At 43.4% G+C, this 16719-nt stretch overlaps 1 protein-coding gene across 2 annotated transcripts in view; it reads left to right on the top strand.

Annotated features, from left to right (window-relative positions):
• LOC8032616 overlaps nucleotides 1–16719 on the top strand; it is a 265009-nt gene that overhangs the window by 240137 nt on the left and 8153 nt on the right. For both annotated transcript variants that reach the window (XM_029970300.4, XM_029970299.4), the window contains exons 7-11: nucleotides 3752–3886; nucleotides 5804–5863; nucleotides 6615–6708; nucleotides 13057–13232; nucleotides 14025–14171. In XM_029970300.4, the coding sequence (XP_029826160.2) occupies nucleotides 3752–3886; nucleotides 5804–5863; nucleotides 6615–6708; nucleotides 13057–13232; nucleotides 14025–14171 (612 nt within the window). The remainder of the gene's footprint in view (nucleotides 1–3751; nucleotides 3887–5803; nucleotides 5864–6614; nucleotides 6709–13056; nucleotides 13233–14024; nucleotides 14172–16719) is intronic.

Raw genomic sequence — 16719 nt, 5'->3', positions numbered from 1 at the left:
AGAGAAACGCCGTTTATCGAAAAGGGAAAGCTGTTTAAGCCCCCTCCCCGCGTCTACGCCGCTTCGCAGCAGCAGTCTGCGGCGGCTCATCACAAAAATGTCAACTCACCTGACCCATCCGTACACGCCGGTCGATTTCGCTAAAAGAAGGCTCGTCGCCATTCTCTCTAAACTGGGTTTCTCTAGAAAGGGATTTGATAGCTGGGGTCGGTAAAACGGCGTTCGCTAAAACAAGCTTCTGTAAACCGCATGCTTCCGGAACTCCATTATTCTGGTTTGAGAGATACGTTTCATGAACTTGCGTGGGCGTGGTAGGGTGCCTACACGTTTCCGCCGCTCCGGAGCGGAAACATGTCGACACCCTAGGCAGAGCCCGAAACGTTATTTTGGTGGCCACTGGGGCTTATCTTTTGTACCCCAAGTTCGTGCAGCCTTCTCTCCCCTTTCTTAAGTTGCCTTTTAGTTTCACGAAGTCTCCCATCAATAAATCCTTGAACCCATCAATAAATCTCCTGACAAAGAGCACTGGTTCGTTCGAGAATAGTGGATTACGAGAAGTGTGTGGTTCGAGGTTTAGATTTTAAAAGGAATCGGGGGGCTTATATTTTTTGTAGTCTGAAATTTGCGCTTCTGAAATGTTTTGGAAAATAGCAGACTTCTTTAAGCTTTTGGTTTCATGCTGCATTTATGTATTCCGCATCACATAAACATTCGCTAAGGTTTGATGCAGTCCAAACTAGACAACCTTTAAAACATTGATAAAGACACTTTTTTTTTTATTTCTTTGCTTTGCATAGCATTAGTTCTCATGCCAGTCATAAAAATGCCATTAGTAGTTTCGAAAAAGTTTTGTTTCCTGCCGCATCGAAAGATAATTCGCAAATGACGCCTTGACGGCTAGACCTATCCAGGAATCCAGCGACGCCCCACTCTCGCGTTTATTTTTGCATAATCTGGCACATAACGCTTGCATAATGTTCCGCATTCTCAGTGGTACGATACCCTCGAGTGCCTGCGAAGATTTATGATGCATCAGTGTGCACATGACACGCAGGTAATATATTCAAATCAATTCCGTTGCTTGCGCAATTTGCTTTGAGCTATAGCAACCCTAGATCCTCGAGCACTTTTGCCCAAAAAATACAACAGTAAAAACCGTTACTTCGAATAATGCAGGAGATGTCTTTTTGTTTTCTTATGTCGCTATCTTGTCGCTTTCTCTTTGAAGCGATCCAAGGTTCTGTTTTGCATTCCTCACGATGGATGTGGATGCATTATTTTCAACTTTACAACCTTGTTTGTTGCTCAGCAGATGTGCTTGTCTGTGATATTTAGAAGTGTTCATGTTACAGTAATGTCTCTCCGAAAGGTTTCCACATGGTGTCACCAAAGTTTATGGCAGGCACAGGCACATTTTGGTGTTTCACTGCTGGCAGCATAGATTTTGAAAAAGGTCCACAAAAATACTTCTTTTTTTTGTGTGTGTGTGTGTGGGGGGGGGGGGGGGGGGGGCAGAGAATTTATATTTGAATAGACAGTGACAGGTCAATTAAAGAAGCCATGACTTTTGCAGTCTTCAAGAGATACGAAAACGAAAATTGAAATATACAAATTTTTTTCGGAATCGAGTCAAGCATGACGGATAATAACTGTAAATGATAATCATACGTTTGTACTGTATTTGGAACGACTGGCTATATTTTTCGTTCCAAACAAACTCGAGCAAGCGCTCGAAGAGAAGCGAACGGAGAGCGCGATGCGTCATAAAACATCCGGCACAAAAAAAAAAAAAAAAAAAAAAAAAAAAAATTGCATTTGTGACGTAACATGGTTGGCGTGGCTGAGTTTTGCCGTTGGTGGCGTCTACGCGTTTACAACCGAGCCGTTCGAAGTGCCCGTGGGGTGGCGAGCGTTTCACGTGTGAGATCAGTCATGCGCGTCGTGTTCGTGTGGCCCACTCTCCCCCTAGAAGATTAGCCCGTCGCTCAAAACTCGGACAAAAATTGCTTCCCCCATCCCGTTCAGCCCTAAGCTGACAGTGCTGTAGAAGCTACGTGCTCCTTGGGCCGGCCACACTTTTGCCACGGGATTACGCTCCCTCGCGCATACCCACGCGCTTCAGGACGATTTCGTTGGGAACATAAACTTGAACGACACAAGTGAAGATGATGACACCGACACCGCCCTCTCTAAATTAATTCGGAAAGGGGATTTGGAAGTACGCTCAACTTAAAGGGACCATGAAACTAATTTTGGGCTGGGATAAATAACTTTAAATTGGGATTTTGCTAGTAGAAAGTCACAAGCCTGACTTTCGATACAAAAATGCAGTATACTATTTCGTCTCTCCTTCCGTCCCTTCGAAAGCTCTCTGCCTTTTCACTGTGATACATCCGCGGTACCCAAAGTGCGTCACCCGGCCCAAACGCACGTAACCGACACCGGACCTCACTTATTCTTTTTACGCCCTAAGCTGACAGTGCGGTGGAAGCTATGCGCTTGTCGGACCAATCAGCCGCCTCCCTTTCATCACCTGACCTCATTCTGTGCGCGAAGGAGCGTGATCACGTGGCAAAGGTTTGGCTGGTCCAACGAGAACGTAGCTTCCGCTGCACTGTCAGCTTAGGGGTGAGCGGGTTGGGGAAAGCAACTTTTGTCCGAGTTTCAAACGACGGGCTAATCTTCTAGTGAGAATGGCGGTGTCCGGGTACACAAACGAGGGTCCGAGCAAAAGGGGAGTCCCACACTTCGGTCTTCTCAAACTGTTTGGTACAACGTGCGATTTGTGAGTTGAAGAGAAAAGCTAAGGAAAAAAGTTGAAAAATAGTTTCATACAGTTAAGCATACTTCCAAAGAGCAGCGATGCTCCGATGTTTAGTGTGGCTCAAAACGGTTCCTGCTACGTCATGGTCATGGCTCACGTAGCGAGATTCCCAACGTTGTTAGATTACCTCCCAACTAAGCTTCAGAGGCATCCACCAGGTTCACATTGGAATATTGTTTGATTAGCTTTTAGTCTGGTTTTGTTGTGCCTTTCAAGGAAAGACTGGTGTTTTTGAGATTATGCTGCAACATGCAACACGTTTAAGCTAGAAAATGAGCGCTGGAATTTAGTTTCCATACCTCTTTAATTTGTAGCGGCTTAAAAAAAAAAATGGGCTACCGTGAGTACTTTTTGAAGAGATCAATATGCGGCCTGCTCGTCTGAGTTTGCCTGGCCTTGGGCTATGATTATGTGGCAGGTGGATATTTATTTCTAGACTTTAAAACTTTCCTAGCAAAACCTTTTTTTTTTTAAAGGTTTCACTAAGAAACCTTAATTAGAAGATGCTTCTAAAGATTTCAGGAATGTCATTGGATAAGAGAGGTATTGCACCCATTAAGTGACATGGTTGCACTTCACTTTGTTTTAACACTACTCCCTTAAAATAAAAAGAAAGAAAAACGACATCATTTGGATTTGCTTTGTTAATATTTTTACTTGCTGGAACTTGAGAAATTTCCACCTAGTAAGCTTGTTCTCTTACGAACATATTTTCCTGCTCTATCGTCCAAATAGGCATTGCAGACTTTCGAGGTGGTATATAAATAAATTAGTTTATGCTGCAGTGAAACCGTGACTTTACCATGACTTTTTCACCTGGGGCCTTCCTCCGAGACAAGTGGGGGTGCAGGATAAAGGCAAGGCGACACTATTTCCCCCCCTTGCTGGTGTCTCGACGCCCATGGTACTGCCTGGTGTGTCTTGCAGGTCGGCGCTGCAGTCTCTACACAAGGCGTGTGCCAAAGCCAGGGAGTTCAACTACTTCCAGGGGGGAGGGACCCACCTGTGGGTGAACTACTATGCCGACAGGATACACTCGGACCAGTCGTGCCTCAACGAATGGTGAGCGGCCCCAGAAGGGCAGTTGACTGTTCACTGGGAGGCATAGTTGTCTTGACGTTTTGAGAGTTCCTCTGTTTAGTTGGTCATTGCAACAACAGCCTCACAAGTGGTTAAAATGAAACACCAGATGGACAACATCACAGATGCTAAAGGACATGATGTTCATGCTGCCTTTCTCAACCTTCTGCTGCATGTGGTAGAGAAACAGGGAATCGTTAGGGAATTCGGCAGAGGAGTATGGGAAGCCAGAAAAATGTTTGAAAGATGAGTTACCTGTTCATGCATCCTTTTCTCCCAATGAAACAGGCTAGGTTTTCGATTTTTAAATGGTACCTCACTTCTACTCATTGGCCAGCATTCTAACAATATTAGCAGATCCTCCTAATGTAAACTGAAATTACTCAACTCACAAAAATTTTATTAGTATGTGGGAGCCTGGTGAACTATAATTGTCACTCAAAGTTTTAGACCCCCTTGGTTCTTAAAGGGTTATTGTAAAGAAAAAAAAGGTTTTTAAACAGCCTAATTGGGACAAGCATACCACAAAACAAATTTTGCGTGAAAAAAAAAAAAAAATTTACAGCAATATTTATTGTGAGAGACTGATTTTAGTTCAGCTATATCGTCCGTTTTAACTCGCGCGCCACAAAGTTGGTATTATACGTCACGGAGTGGTTACTATACGTCACGAAGTGACATGCAATAGCAACTGTTCTCATTGGCTAAGAGATTGATTGACAGCTTAGATCTTGGTTGTTAAACCTTTGTGATATGTTGTAATTTCCTTTTGAGCGACATATTTTTATGTTCAAAGAATAACCCAAGAATAACCGAACGTCTGCGACTCAGACACAGGGCGGTCCCGACACTTTAACTACTGAGCGTCCCAAAAGCTCGGGAGGCTCAGGCGGTGCACCGTCTTTGTTGCTGGCAGCCGTCCTTCGCGGCATATCTTCATATGGCCGAAGACCCAGTTGCTCGCAGCGGCCAAGAAGCTGAAGCTTCAATTCACGGCCCATTTCGCGCGCAGTTCGCACAGAACACAGAAGTTACAAAAGGCTGTGATAGCACACAAAGACGCACCGGGAGACGAGACACTGCTTTTTGTTGTTCAACTTCGCAGCGAAGTCAATCCAAGAGCGAGGAGCGGGGCACCGCGCAATGCGAAAGAGCGGGAGTTCCAAATGTGGAGAGGTTGTGACTACTAAATTACACCCTGTAGTGCAAATATTGGTAAAAAAACTTTTTTTTCACGAAAGATTTGTTTTGTAACATGCTTTTCTCAACTAGGCTGTTTAAAAAAAACACATTTTTTCTTTTGCAGTTACTCTTTAAACGTAGTAAGAGAATTTTGCACAATTAGCAGGGCAAAAGCGTCAGGGGATATAGGAATGTGATTAATAGGCTAGCTCCTATTTAATTCCCTTCTAACTTCTGCAACACTTTATTTGTGAAGGTTCCTTTTTTTAATTTTGTGTTTTTGCTTAAACTCAAAATATTAGCAACTACACTTTAGATCGTTTTGAGTGGTCTCTTCTGCAAAGAACAGTCTTTCCTACAAAATAGAACACTGCTGCATAAAAGTTTTATCTCTGCACAGTCGTCAAAACGGGCAGCATTTGGGCTCTGGGAAGGGCAGTACAACATTTGCAACCTTGAAATGCTAAAATGTTTCTAAACCTTCCTATTTTCTTCTGTGTTCAGTTAATAGTATACATGAATGGTGCTTACATCTGCATGTCAATATCCAGCAAAACTAAACAGATTTTACAGTTAGTGATAGTGAGCATGTCATACGAAGCAATGTGGCAACCTGCAACATGAACCACTTATATACTTCTTTATTATTCTGCATAACTTTGCTTGCTCTTAAAAAATGGCTCTCCATTAACAGTTTAGATTACCTATGTTTTTCAGGCATGCTATGGACGACCTGGTGTCAAGAAGGCCGCCAACTCCAGACTATGATCGCTCAAAGTAAGCCTGCTACTTTTTCACAAAAAAATTTTAACTTTAAGGGTTTCTATTGCTGCAAATAAATTGAATTCAATTCAATTTATTGCATTGAATACATGTGAATAGTTTAAGTAAAGAGCTGGGGTACTGCAACCTCCGAAGCAGTTATTTAATTTTGCATTGTTTTATATGTGGTTATAAATTTCGTGCTTACCCCAGGCAATAATGTTATTACTGGATGTGGCACTATTACAAACAATACCTCTTATGACAAAATTTTAGATTTTTAGAGTATTTAATTTTTCTGTATTTGAGAAAAACTAAAGGAGGTGTAGCTTGCTCTAGCAGAGGCTTTTTTGAGTTTTTGTGTACATAGCTATTTAAATGAGCATTGATAACTTGTGGGCTGGTGTTTATCAATATCATGGTGGGAGCTTTGTGTGCTGGTTACTTTCTAGCTTTGCCTTTACTAGTTCTTGCTTCATCTTGCTTGTACTCCAATGCTGTATCTCATTTTGGGACTGTCATGTGCTAGGTTGCTCTGTAAAAAAGGCTGTATAAAAAAATTGTAGTTCCTAGAATGCTGAAACATTTGGTTACTCTAATTTTGTTGTGCTGCCCTCTGTCAAGGATTGTTTTGTGTTACCATGCTTGAAGAATTTAAAGTATTATATAACATTTTTTCTCTTGCCACTGCTGATTTCTGAGGTTTCAAATGTATTTTGAAATTATTAAGATATCCAATTGAAATTCATTGCACTGCTTTCTACAGGCCAACAGAAAAGGATGAGACGGAGGCCCTCATCAGAAGCAAGTTGAAAGAACTCATGATGTCTGTGGACCTGGACGAAGTGACCAGCAAATTCGTAAGACATGTCTTGAAATCTAGTCTTTACTCACTGTCACAGAATCGCCCATATGTGTATGCTGCGTTTACACATCCATTTCTGTAATATAATATATTTGTTTTGCTATTGTGTAGAGTTTTGTGTATGGGGGGCAGATCAGGAAACTTGCGTAAACTGAATAAGTAATTCCTGGTGAAGTGAGTGTACTGCTTTAGTTAAAGGGGTACTCCACCGTTTTTTTGAGCTACCTCAACTAACTATATTTTCTGACTCCCCCCGGCCTTTACTATTTAGAATCGCTATTTAGAATCGCGAAATTTATAATAGTTATTGCGAAATCGGCAAATGAAAATGATGCAAAAACCAACATTCAAATATACGCGCGCTTTTCAGGGCCGTGACGTCATTGGCAGGCAGGCTTGCCAGTCGAGCCAGCAGCCAAAAAATAGAATATGCCAATCATTCGTTCCGTGCTGGAGCGCGGGTGCTGCAGCGAGCTTCCCAAGCATTCATTTGACACCATGAAACTGCTTCGAATCAGTTTAAAACAAAATCTACAGCCCAAAGAGTGAACCCCTGCCTTCCACTGACATCACTTTTTCATTGTTGCCAGTAGAGACTTCGAGCTTGAAAAACACGGTGAGGACCAAAACTGTAAATTCAATAATTTCGCGAAAAAACAATATTTTGACCTAATATTTGGGATACTATTTTCGCGATGTTTGTTGGTTAGTTTAGCAAAATTTCAAGCAAATCGTAGACAATGAATAAATCGGTGGAGTAGCCCTTTAAGGGGCACTAAGACAGGATAAGTACATGAAACAGTTGTGTTATGTGCTTGCCAGTCTATTCGCGACTCCAGCGACCTATAGGGAACACCACTATCGGGCAAATATGGCGGCCATGCCATGTGCCAGCTCAACGCGCAACGCTGGGGCTCCAGCAAGTAAGCATTGGGCTCAAAATTGGTTCCCCCGCGTTTTATCTTTCACATTTCGGTGTGTTGGGGTAAGCGAACTTCCAGAGGCTTGACTTTCTTCGAGGAAACGAGGAAAGGACTGCCCACTGTCCTTCCACAGTGCTGATGAACGTTGATAAACGCAGAATGTCCAGCTCACGCGGGTATGTAGGTCGCGTGCAGAGCAACCTGGGTCACAAGGCGATACTACGGTTTTGACACAGTCACTGGTAGAACTGTTCTGTCGCGCAAACCACTGACAACATGTAAACACGGAAGCCAGAAGAGACGAGCAGAAATCGCGAAGGGACCTGTTCCGGCCAGTTCAGTGTTTTTCCGCTAGGTGCTGTTCGTTTTGCTGAAGTCGCGAATATAGTGTACTTACCTTTGCTCAGTACCTCGGAGACATAATCAAAGCCCCAAGGAAAGCTGAGAAACATTCCAGTGTTCAGCGATAGTCGATGCACGTTTGCAAGTTTGGCTTCAGGGCGCTGCCATCTTCCTTGACTGGGGTCCGCTTGGGCGAATCATAATCCGATTACGAAGCCTTGTAAAGTGTCATAATCGGATTATGGCCACGCTCAAGAGCGCACCCCGCTGAGGAAGATGGCGGCGCCCTGAGACCGGATTTGCAAATGTGTTTACGTAAGCAGGTTACAATTCTCTGTGCCTTTTAGTCCCCTTTATGTTTGCGAGGAAATTCAGATGAACAGGATTCTTTTCACTTTGCATGTCCACATGTAGTAATAATTTGTTAATAAGAATTTCTTTACTTTATAATTCAACTTTACCTAATAACGCTCCTGAGTGGGACTTGAACAAATTTTTGGGGGGCCAGAGGTGCATGGATACTTGACTGCACTCTTAATGCTTAAACAGAAATGTGGTCATATAGTTAAAGGGACCATGAAGGCAATTAGGAAGTTTTATTTGAGGATTGAAATGGGCGTCAGAAAAGTTTCAGATGCTTTTGACCAAGTTCTAACCCGAGCAGAAGTTTGGGGGCTGCACCAACGAATTAAACAGGTGTGGTAATAATCGTGCTGGGAACAATGCCAGAGACCCCTTGAGACAGCGGCATAAAAGTGGTCTGCGTGACGCTGAAGCATGACGACAACGGGCTCCTCGTCAGGCAATTGGTTTAAACAAATGATGCTCTCTTGGCGTTGCGTCGTCGTCAGTGAGTCGGGCAGAGAGTTGGGAGAGTTGCCCGCTCTGAGGCGGCGACCGAGGCGTCGGTGGCAAGTCTGGGGTGCCCTCATAAAGTGCTAATCCAGAGTTTTGCATCCTGAGAAGCATCTTTCATTCCGTTGGTGTGAGGTCGCTGAACAGGAGCTCCAAATCGTCTGCAAGTGCGGCGTTGTCATCCATTCTTCCAGTTCACAGACTACCGTGCACGATAGCCAACCGCAGGGACCGCACTGAGCGTCCACTAAACCCTCCCGAAAGCCAACAGTGCTCCTCAACATCACTTTAGAAAGTTTGTTTCGGTTTAGCAAATTTATTTGCAGGCACAAATATAAGAGTCGCATAGTTGTAAAAAAATTTAGTGGCATGCTGAGACCCCAATAACACCTTGTTTAAAAAAATAATTTAAAATTGCCTTTATGATCTTTTAATTCCTATATGTTACCATATGTCCCAGTCTTTAGATAGATTGTTTGTAAAGTTAATGTATCGGTAAAAGCAGTTCCTAGGCTAAGGGTAGATGCCATTGTGATCCCCGTTGTTACAAAATCACTGCATTTTCTATTCGCCTCGAGATCGAACCGTGTCGCCGCCGTGCGGCCGAAGTTGGAAACGCGCGAAAGCGGGGATACCGCCGTGCGTCGTCTGCTACGGGCGCACGCTCAGAGCATGGATCTCGACGACGCAAGCCCGTTTCAGGCTGAGCTTGACATTCCTTATTAAATGTTTTATGTTTTTGTTGCCGTTTCTTCTTACTAAAGGTTGTATTTTATCGTTTCCCATGCGTAGAAATTCAGCAAAGCCATTATTATTAAGTCGGAAGCTTCCATAATCTTTGTGCGTTGGTTTGTATACAATCGCGGCAGGGTCCCACGTATTTTTGTTATCTCGCACAAACCGTGGCTTCCATAAAGCATTGAATGTTGAGTGGGTCTGTGGTTTGATTAGAACATTAACCCGACTGATCGCTATCCTTTAATAGACTAATCAATCAATAAATCCGTATGTTGATTTTTCGCCGGTAATATTGCGTGAAAGGCGTTAAAACTACACAATTTTTTTTCTGGGTTTACTATGTCCTAAATGGCATATTGCATTCCCATTCTAAACTTCACGTTATGACTCCTACAGAAATATGAACATGGGAGGCCTTTTAAAGTGAAGTATTTTTTAAAGTTATTATTTAAACGGTATTATCACCCTCGGTGAAATGAAAAGCACGCTGAAGTGGTTTACCGTGCAAGCCTGTATTACAAAAGAAATAAAGACGTCAAAAATATTAAAGCAGACATTTTTTACTCCTTGTTGACTTTCTCCAGCACAAGACTCCACTTAACCGGCAAAAACAAATTGCAATTAAAGCATTACTTGAATAATCTGAAAGTTAATCGATGAATTGCCCAGTCCCGATATGCGTTAGGTGAGGGCGGAGGGTGATCAGAAAGGTCTCGTGAAGGTCGCTAGCCCTTATCAGTAAAAAAGTATCACTGCGGCCGATGCTGTCTGTGTCGTGGTGCGCGTCGTTTGTTGGGGTTGCAGAGTTTACTGTGTTTGAATACAAGATTATTTAGCAAGAAATTTATAGTATTAGACTCTTGACATCCGCGGCCCTCACCGAGAAAATTGAAGCGGGTGAACCCACAGTACCGAAAAAAACATTTAATAACAGGAACATTGCTGCGTTGCTCGGTTACACTCGTTTATTACAGTCAAGGTAGATATATTAGAACAGTTTGTTTCACTTGTTTCAGTTGTCCTGCCAACCGTGCAGTTTGCAGGGGGGCTATGTTCGACAAATATTTCGTTTCTCCTAAAAAGAAACGTGACAGAAGTGACGATGTCACGTCTGATTGGTTAGAAGCTCAAATGACGAAAGAGGGAAGTTTCGTCATTTGAGCCTCTAACCAATCAGACGCGATATCGTCACTTCTGTCACTTCCGTTTCTTTTTAAGAGAAACGACACATTTCTCGAACATAGCCCCCCAGATCTTAACTAGAAGAGACACACCCTCCTCATCGCAACGCAGTAGATTTGTTCAGATTCCAAAAAACTTACCCACATAATGGCACAGTAAAAGAGCAGAGGAACTCAATAGCATGGTAATTTCTAATGCAGCGCTAACTTATCTTCATTCTAAATATTTATATTACTGCAAAAGCTAGAAGTTAAAAAACCGCATAGAAGCTGTGATTTCACAGCCCACAGTACCAGTATTTTGTTATCTGGGTTGGAATTTATTGTTGTTTTTAATTCCCACTTTGATGAATCGATACGCACATTTTAAAAGGAACAAATATTTAACACAAATATTCCAGTTCAGCCGGAGACAGGCATCAGTCGTGGTGATCCATGCTTTCCAACGTCTGCCTAGAGCAGACGACGCACCCACAGAAGCGATTATATAAATTTAGGCCGCACGCTGGCAACACGATCCGATCTTCACTGAAGCACCGAACAGTACCGCATCCTTTTCCGCTAGAATTGTTTTACCACCGATAGTATGCGACAAAATAAACGCAAGAATCTACGCCGTTTTGCGCGCGAACGTGGAGAGCCTAAGGGGCGGCCGTTCTCCTATCCCCGCTTTGATGATGATGATAGCGCGACCGTAGCGCCACCTCTAGGTCGATCTCGAGGCCAATAGCACACGGTGCCACCTTGTAGTGAGTCGGACACAGTGTTAAACATGTTCCTCAAAAAAAAAAAAGGAATGAAAGCTCGTTCCTTCTGATTTTTGGAACGCGTTCCCGTTACAAGTTACATCTGTGAAAAAGGAACTCATTCCCGTTACAGTTTAAGAAATGGAACGTATCGTTACATATACGTTACATTTGTATTTTGCTAATTACTATATTTAGTTTAATCATGCAGAGTATTTTTCTTATCTATCCCATTAGTAGTCAACATAAGAGTTTGTATGTCATTATGGAAGGGCAACAGTAAAAGAAAACAAGCGGAAGCAGGGTTTCAATTGTTGATATATTCAAGTTAAAAATCTCAGCTTTTAACCATATTCATGTTTGTAGTGGACGATTCAGACGAGCCGAATGTACTTTTACCCAACATTGTACGAGCGTTTTCGGGCAACCTCACACGTTTCAATTGAGCAAAGTCCCTTGTTCGAACTTAACAACAGTTGCTTCTCGATGTTGCTGTCCGCAAGACGAGCAAGTCGAGCAGAGGGTAGGGCTTTTGGAAGGTCAGTCAGTCTTAAAAACTACAAATACTTCTTTGTAAGGTTGGCTTTGTTGTTCGTTTTGAAGGAGGGGGAAGAAGAGAAGAAATAATGGTAATTTTTGTGCATATGTGTATCTTTTAAGTGACCAATGTTCGGGATACCAGGGTGCCTTCAATGTCTGGCAGTCTGTGATCTTGTTGTAATTGTAGGTCTCGTTATGGAAGTTCACAAGTGGCTGTAATCGGCCTTAGATTTCTGGGTGTATGAGGATTCGTGGAACCAAAGAAAGTAGCTGAGCTTGAAACATCCTCTTCTTTGTCTTTTCCTACGACTAAAAGTCTTGCTTTTTGTACCGCAGTTTGGAGCACTCAAAAAATAATCAATGTCCACCAGCTCTCCTGCACCTCAAAACTGTTAGCAAGCGAGGACCACACAAAATAATCCACAAGATTAGTAGCCAAAAAGGTAACGAGATCCTGCACTTCGCAAAGATATTGTTTTTGTACTTCCAAAATTTCCCTGTTCGAAACAAAATAAAAATTACCCCACTGGACGAAAAAAAAAGGAACGCCATTACTTTTTCCGTTCCAATAAAAATGTAACAAGTTTCTGTTCCAGTTCCAGCGATGCCAAATGGAACGGCGGCGTTCCTTCGTTCCTCCTAAAAGGAACGCGTTCCAGGAACACCGTTCCGTACAACAGTGGTCGGACACTTATTGGTGATTTTGTCCTGCTTTGTGGTGCCATGTCGGCAGGACGCCGTGAAACATGGCAGTAGCAAAACTTTTGCATCACTTGGCCTTAACCAAGGACGTGGTCAGCTGGGAAAATCTGCCACTTCAAGCCGTCATGCTTCTTTCGTTTGGTTCAATGCCTTTAGCTCTCTCAGCACCGATGTGTTGGTTCTCAACACTGTAGTGTTGGTTCTTAACACTGTAGTGTTAGTTTGCAACACGGATGTGTTGGTTCTTAACATTGATGTGCAAGTTCTCGACACTGCTGGTATGTGTGCTCATTTGTGTTTCTGTACCTGCACACAGATCCGGACTCGTCTGGAGGAAGAGCTGGACATGAGTTTGCGTGAATTCAAGCCCTTCATTGACCAGGAGATGCTCACCATCCTGGGGCAGATGGACGCTGCCACCGAGATCCTCGAGTACCTCTACCTGGGCTCGGAGTGGAATGCCTCCAACCTGGAAGAGCTTAAGGACAAAGGGTAAGGCTCTTTTCCTCCTCCTTCTTTGCCTAGAAAATGACTCTAGAGTCTATTGCAGGTTAAGAAAAGTAGGACAAGCCCCACCTACAGAGCTCTCCCCTTGCCATGATTGGTGATTTCTTCCTCACCTATCACCTCCTCTCCAGTGTTTGCTCTGCTTAAGTGGAGAAATTTAAGGGCTTTGTGGGAGGCACCTGTTTTGCTTTTCTTAACCTGCAGCAGACTGCAGAGCCACTGGATAGTCTCAGTGTGCCGACAGTGCAGTCTCATCCGGTAGTGCAAGCTTCCAGCCGGCATCACGACCTTATTAGCACTATGTCATGTCCCCCTACATGTGCATTTATGTATAGCCTGTGAGTTTGAAGATGTGAATCAAATCAGCCTAGCTGATGGCAAAAACAATGTATTTATATGTCTTGGGAAAGGATTATAAAAAAATAAAAAGTCCGACATTTATGAGCTTTTAGAGATTTTTGTTCAATGCTTGTCTGTTTCAACTCGTGGCAGTGTGATTGTAAGCAAGCATTCAATCGGACAACTCTGCATTTTTCCCTAGCAGACACCCTACTCTTTTTCCTAGTAGAGACTACAGATCTCTGGAGACTGGATACTTCTGGAGACATAAAGACAGCCAGTACAAAAGAAATAATACCGTATTTACTCGCACAATGAACGCACTCGCGTAATGAACGCACCCCCCAAGTCGGCTCTCAAAATCAGGGCTGCCCTCTATTAGAAGGGCAGGCTGAAGATCCTTCCCCCTCTGACATGTTCTCTGTTCTTTAATTGCAGTGTTGGACACATCCTCAATGTTACGCGGGAGATTGACAACTTTTATCCTGGACTGTTTGACTATTTCAACATTCGTGTATATGACGACGAGACGACCGAGATGCTGAAGCACTGGGATCGGACGTACAAGTATATTGCGCAAGCCAAGTAAGCTATTCTCATTGCTCCTTTTGCTGTGTTGCTGACTTTTGATCGTCTACAGCAGGGGTTCTCTAACTTTTTGGCCTCACGGAACCCCAGGAAGCCTCAAAAACTGCCGTGGAACCCCCCCTTCCATATTTGCCAACTGAGAAGCAACAGATGCACAATTGTACGCTATTTTGCTTGTGTTGCTTCCCATATATCCCCACCATATCAATCGCAATGTCAGTACAAAGTGAGATGATGATGCTTTGCATGGTCCTGCCGCACAGCCTGTGGCATGGGAGGGGGGGGGGGGAAGGGAGGGTTGCAATTTGGGTGTTCGCGGAACCCATGAGACCAGCTCGTGGAACCTTTGTGTTCCCCGGAACCCAGTTTGAGAACCCCTGGTCTACAGTGTTACTAATTTGATTGTGCTTAAAGTTTGTTGCTTTAGATTTACAACTGAAAGAACAGTGGTGTAGCAGATTTCAAAAGGTCCCTTCAGCAGGTTCAGGCATCACTAGTTTTTGAAATTGAAACACTGAGAGTTTACATGTAGCTTGTTAACCTTCCGTCTACAGCTGATCGCCAGGAAAATTGCATGAGAATATTTATGCAAGCTTCGAGTAGTAGGGTCGTATGCTTTTTTGAAATGTTTGAACTCTAGGTACTTTCTCAAAACCACACTGATAATTGAGTCAGAATGCCTAATGGTTAGATGTGAATACTATATAGTACTGCTTAAGCTTAAAGGGAAGCTGAAGCAGTTCTGTATTCAAGTAAAACTGCTTAAATCTTTTTCATCTGGCCTCCAGGATTATGAATATCGAGATCATTTTTCAATTAGGGGCACGGAGGTTGCAGAAAATCATTTTCAAAGTACCGCTGAAGCCCCTCCTTCCCGGAGAGTTACGTTATGAAAGGAGTCTTCGGAATCTCTGCTCTTGCTCATCTTCAGTGCCTGCCAAAGCTATGCACGCGCACTTTTGCTATTTTCACTTAGGTCAGAAAGCGACATCGCAACTGGTGTCAGTGCGGGGGAATATACTCGGTAACCTTGCAATTGCACACAAGTAATACGTGCTTAGCAGCCGAAAGATCTTTTTATGACGTAACTACTGGCCGGAGGTTTTTCGTGTTTTCTCGCATTTAGTTACATTTTCGGGGAAAATCAACGTGATATTAAGATTCACCAGATAAAAATACTCTAAAATTCACCTCTCTTTTTTTTTTTTTTTTTTCAAGAGCTTCTTTATCTTTTTTTGAAAGGGGCACCGAAGTGCTTCTTGTAGATGCTTGTTTTTGATGGAATATTGTTTGTTTCGCTTTAGTCAATGAAAATAACGAGTTCTAGATGGCAAAACGTTTTAGGAAACTCGCAGAAATAGAAATATACGGGCACTATTTTCTCTTGCGGGGGGGGGGGGGGGGGGGGGGGGGGGGGGGGGGGGGGGGGGCGCGGAGGCGCGGCGGCGGGACTGTATTTTCGGGTCCCCACCACCTCCATAAAATTTGACCGATGAAAATATTTAATTGCGTGGAGGTTGCGAATGTTACTATTGGTGACATTTTTTAGACGCATTGTGCATTATATTTTGACAAAACCGTCAAATCTTTGGGTGTAGGAGACGTAATACAGCAGTTATTGTTTGAGAACGGTGTCTGACCGCACCCCCTCCTAGACACAGAAAGTGGGGCATGTCTCAATCTTTGATTAGATCTTTAACAGAGAAATCAGCCGCCCACGAGTGTAATTTTGGTTTTTTTTTTAGGATGCTTAGAGCCCATAGATTGAGTTATCACCATAAACAGACACTCTCAGAATCCACTTGAGTTTAAAGGGATACTGCAACGAAATTCAAGCACCTATTTTATTGTCTAAATGTCAACCACATTCTGGCCACACCACAGACACCAATCTTTTGCTCAAAAAGACACCAAAACATTATTTAAAAGGAATAGAGTTAATGTTGTTACGTCACCATGCACTTAAAAGCAGCACCGCTCCGTGGAAGTATGGCAGCAAGCTGCATGCGCACAAGCCCTGTCTAACCGGATTTTCCTTCTCTCCCGGCCTATTCAACTCTTGCGGGGAACGGGGAGAGGCTACTAAAAATGCCCAGGTTGTAACGCGTTGACGACGTCGAGTGGTGGAGCTCATAACCACGCCAGCCCCCAAGCAGTTTTGCTGGTGCTGGACCACTGACGTCACATCTGTGATGTCAATTGGCCCAGCCCCTACGGTGCATTGCACTCTTCAACGGCTGATCTTCGAGCACTTGATCGAATCGGTACTTTGGAACAAAAAATATAGTCATCCGTTCAAAGTACAAGCGTGCAACTGTCACTGGCAGGTAGAGTTGATCATGTTAAACTCGTTTCTGAACGTGAGGGGTATATTTTAAGTTTCGATTGAGTACCACTTTAATTAAGAAACACAGGGCATGGCAGGTCCTGAGTGATTTATTGCCCCACAACCAACGAGATTGCAGCATTAGGCGATAAAAATGCGAAAGAATGAGTCGCGAGGCAAAGGGCCCAAATGAAATAAGCCACACCAGTCATTTTTTGG

The sequence above is a fragment of the Ixodes scapularis genome, unplaced genomic scaffold, assembly GCF_016920785.2.
Source record: "Ixodes scapularis isolate PalLabHiFi unplaced genomic scaffold, ASM1692078v2 PGA_scaffold1__304_contigs__length_218370807, whole genome shotgun sequence".
NCBI classification, from domain to species: domain Eukaryota; kingdom Metazoa; phylum Arthropoda; class Arachnida; order Ixodida; family Ixodidae; genus Ixodes; species Ixodes scapularis.
Note: the sequence above shows the minus strand (reverse complement) of the source record. Positions and strands in the feature narration are given on the sequence as shown.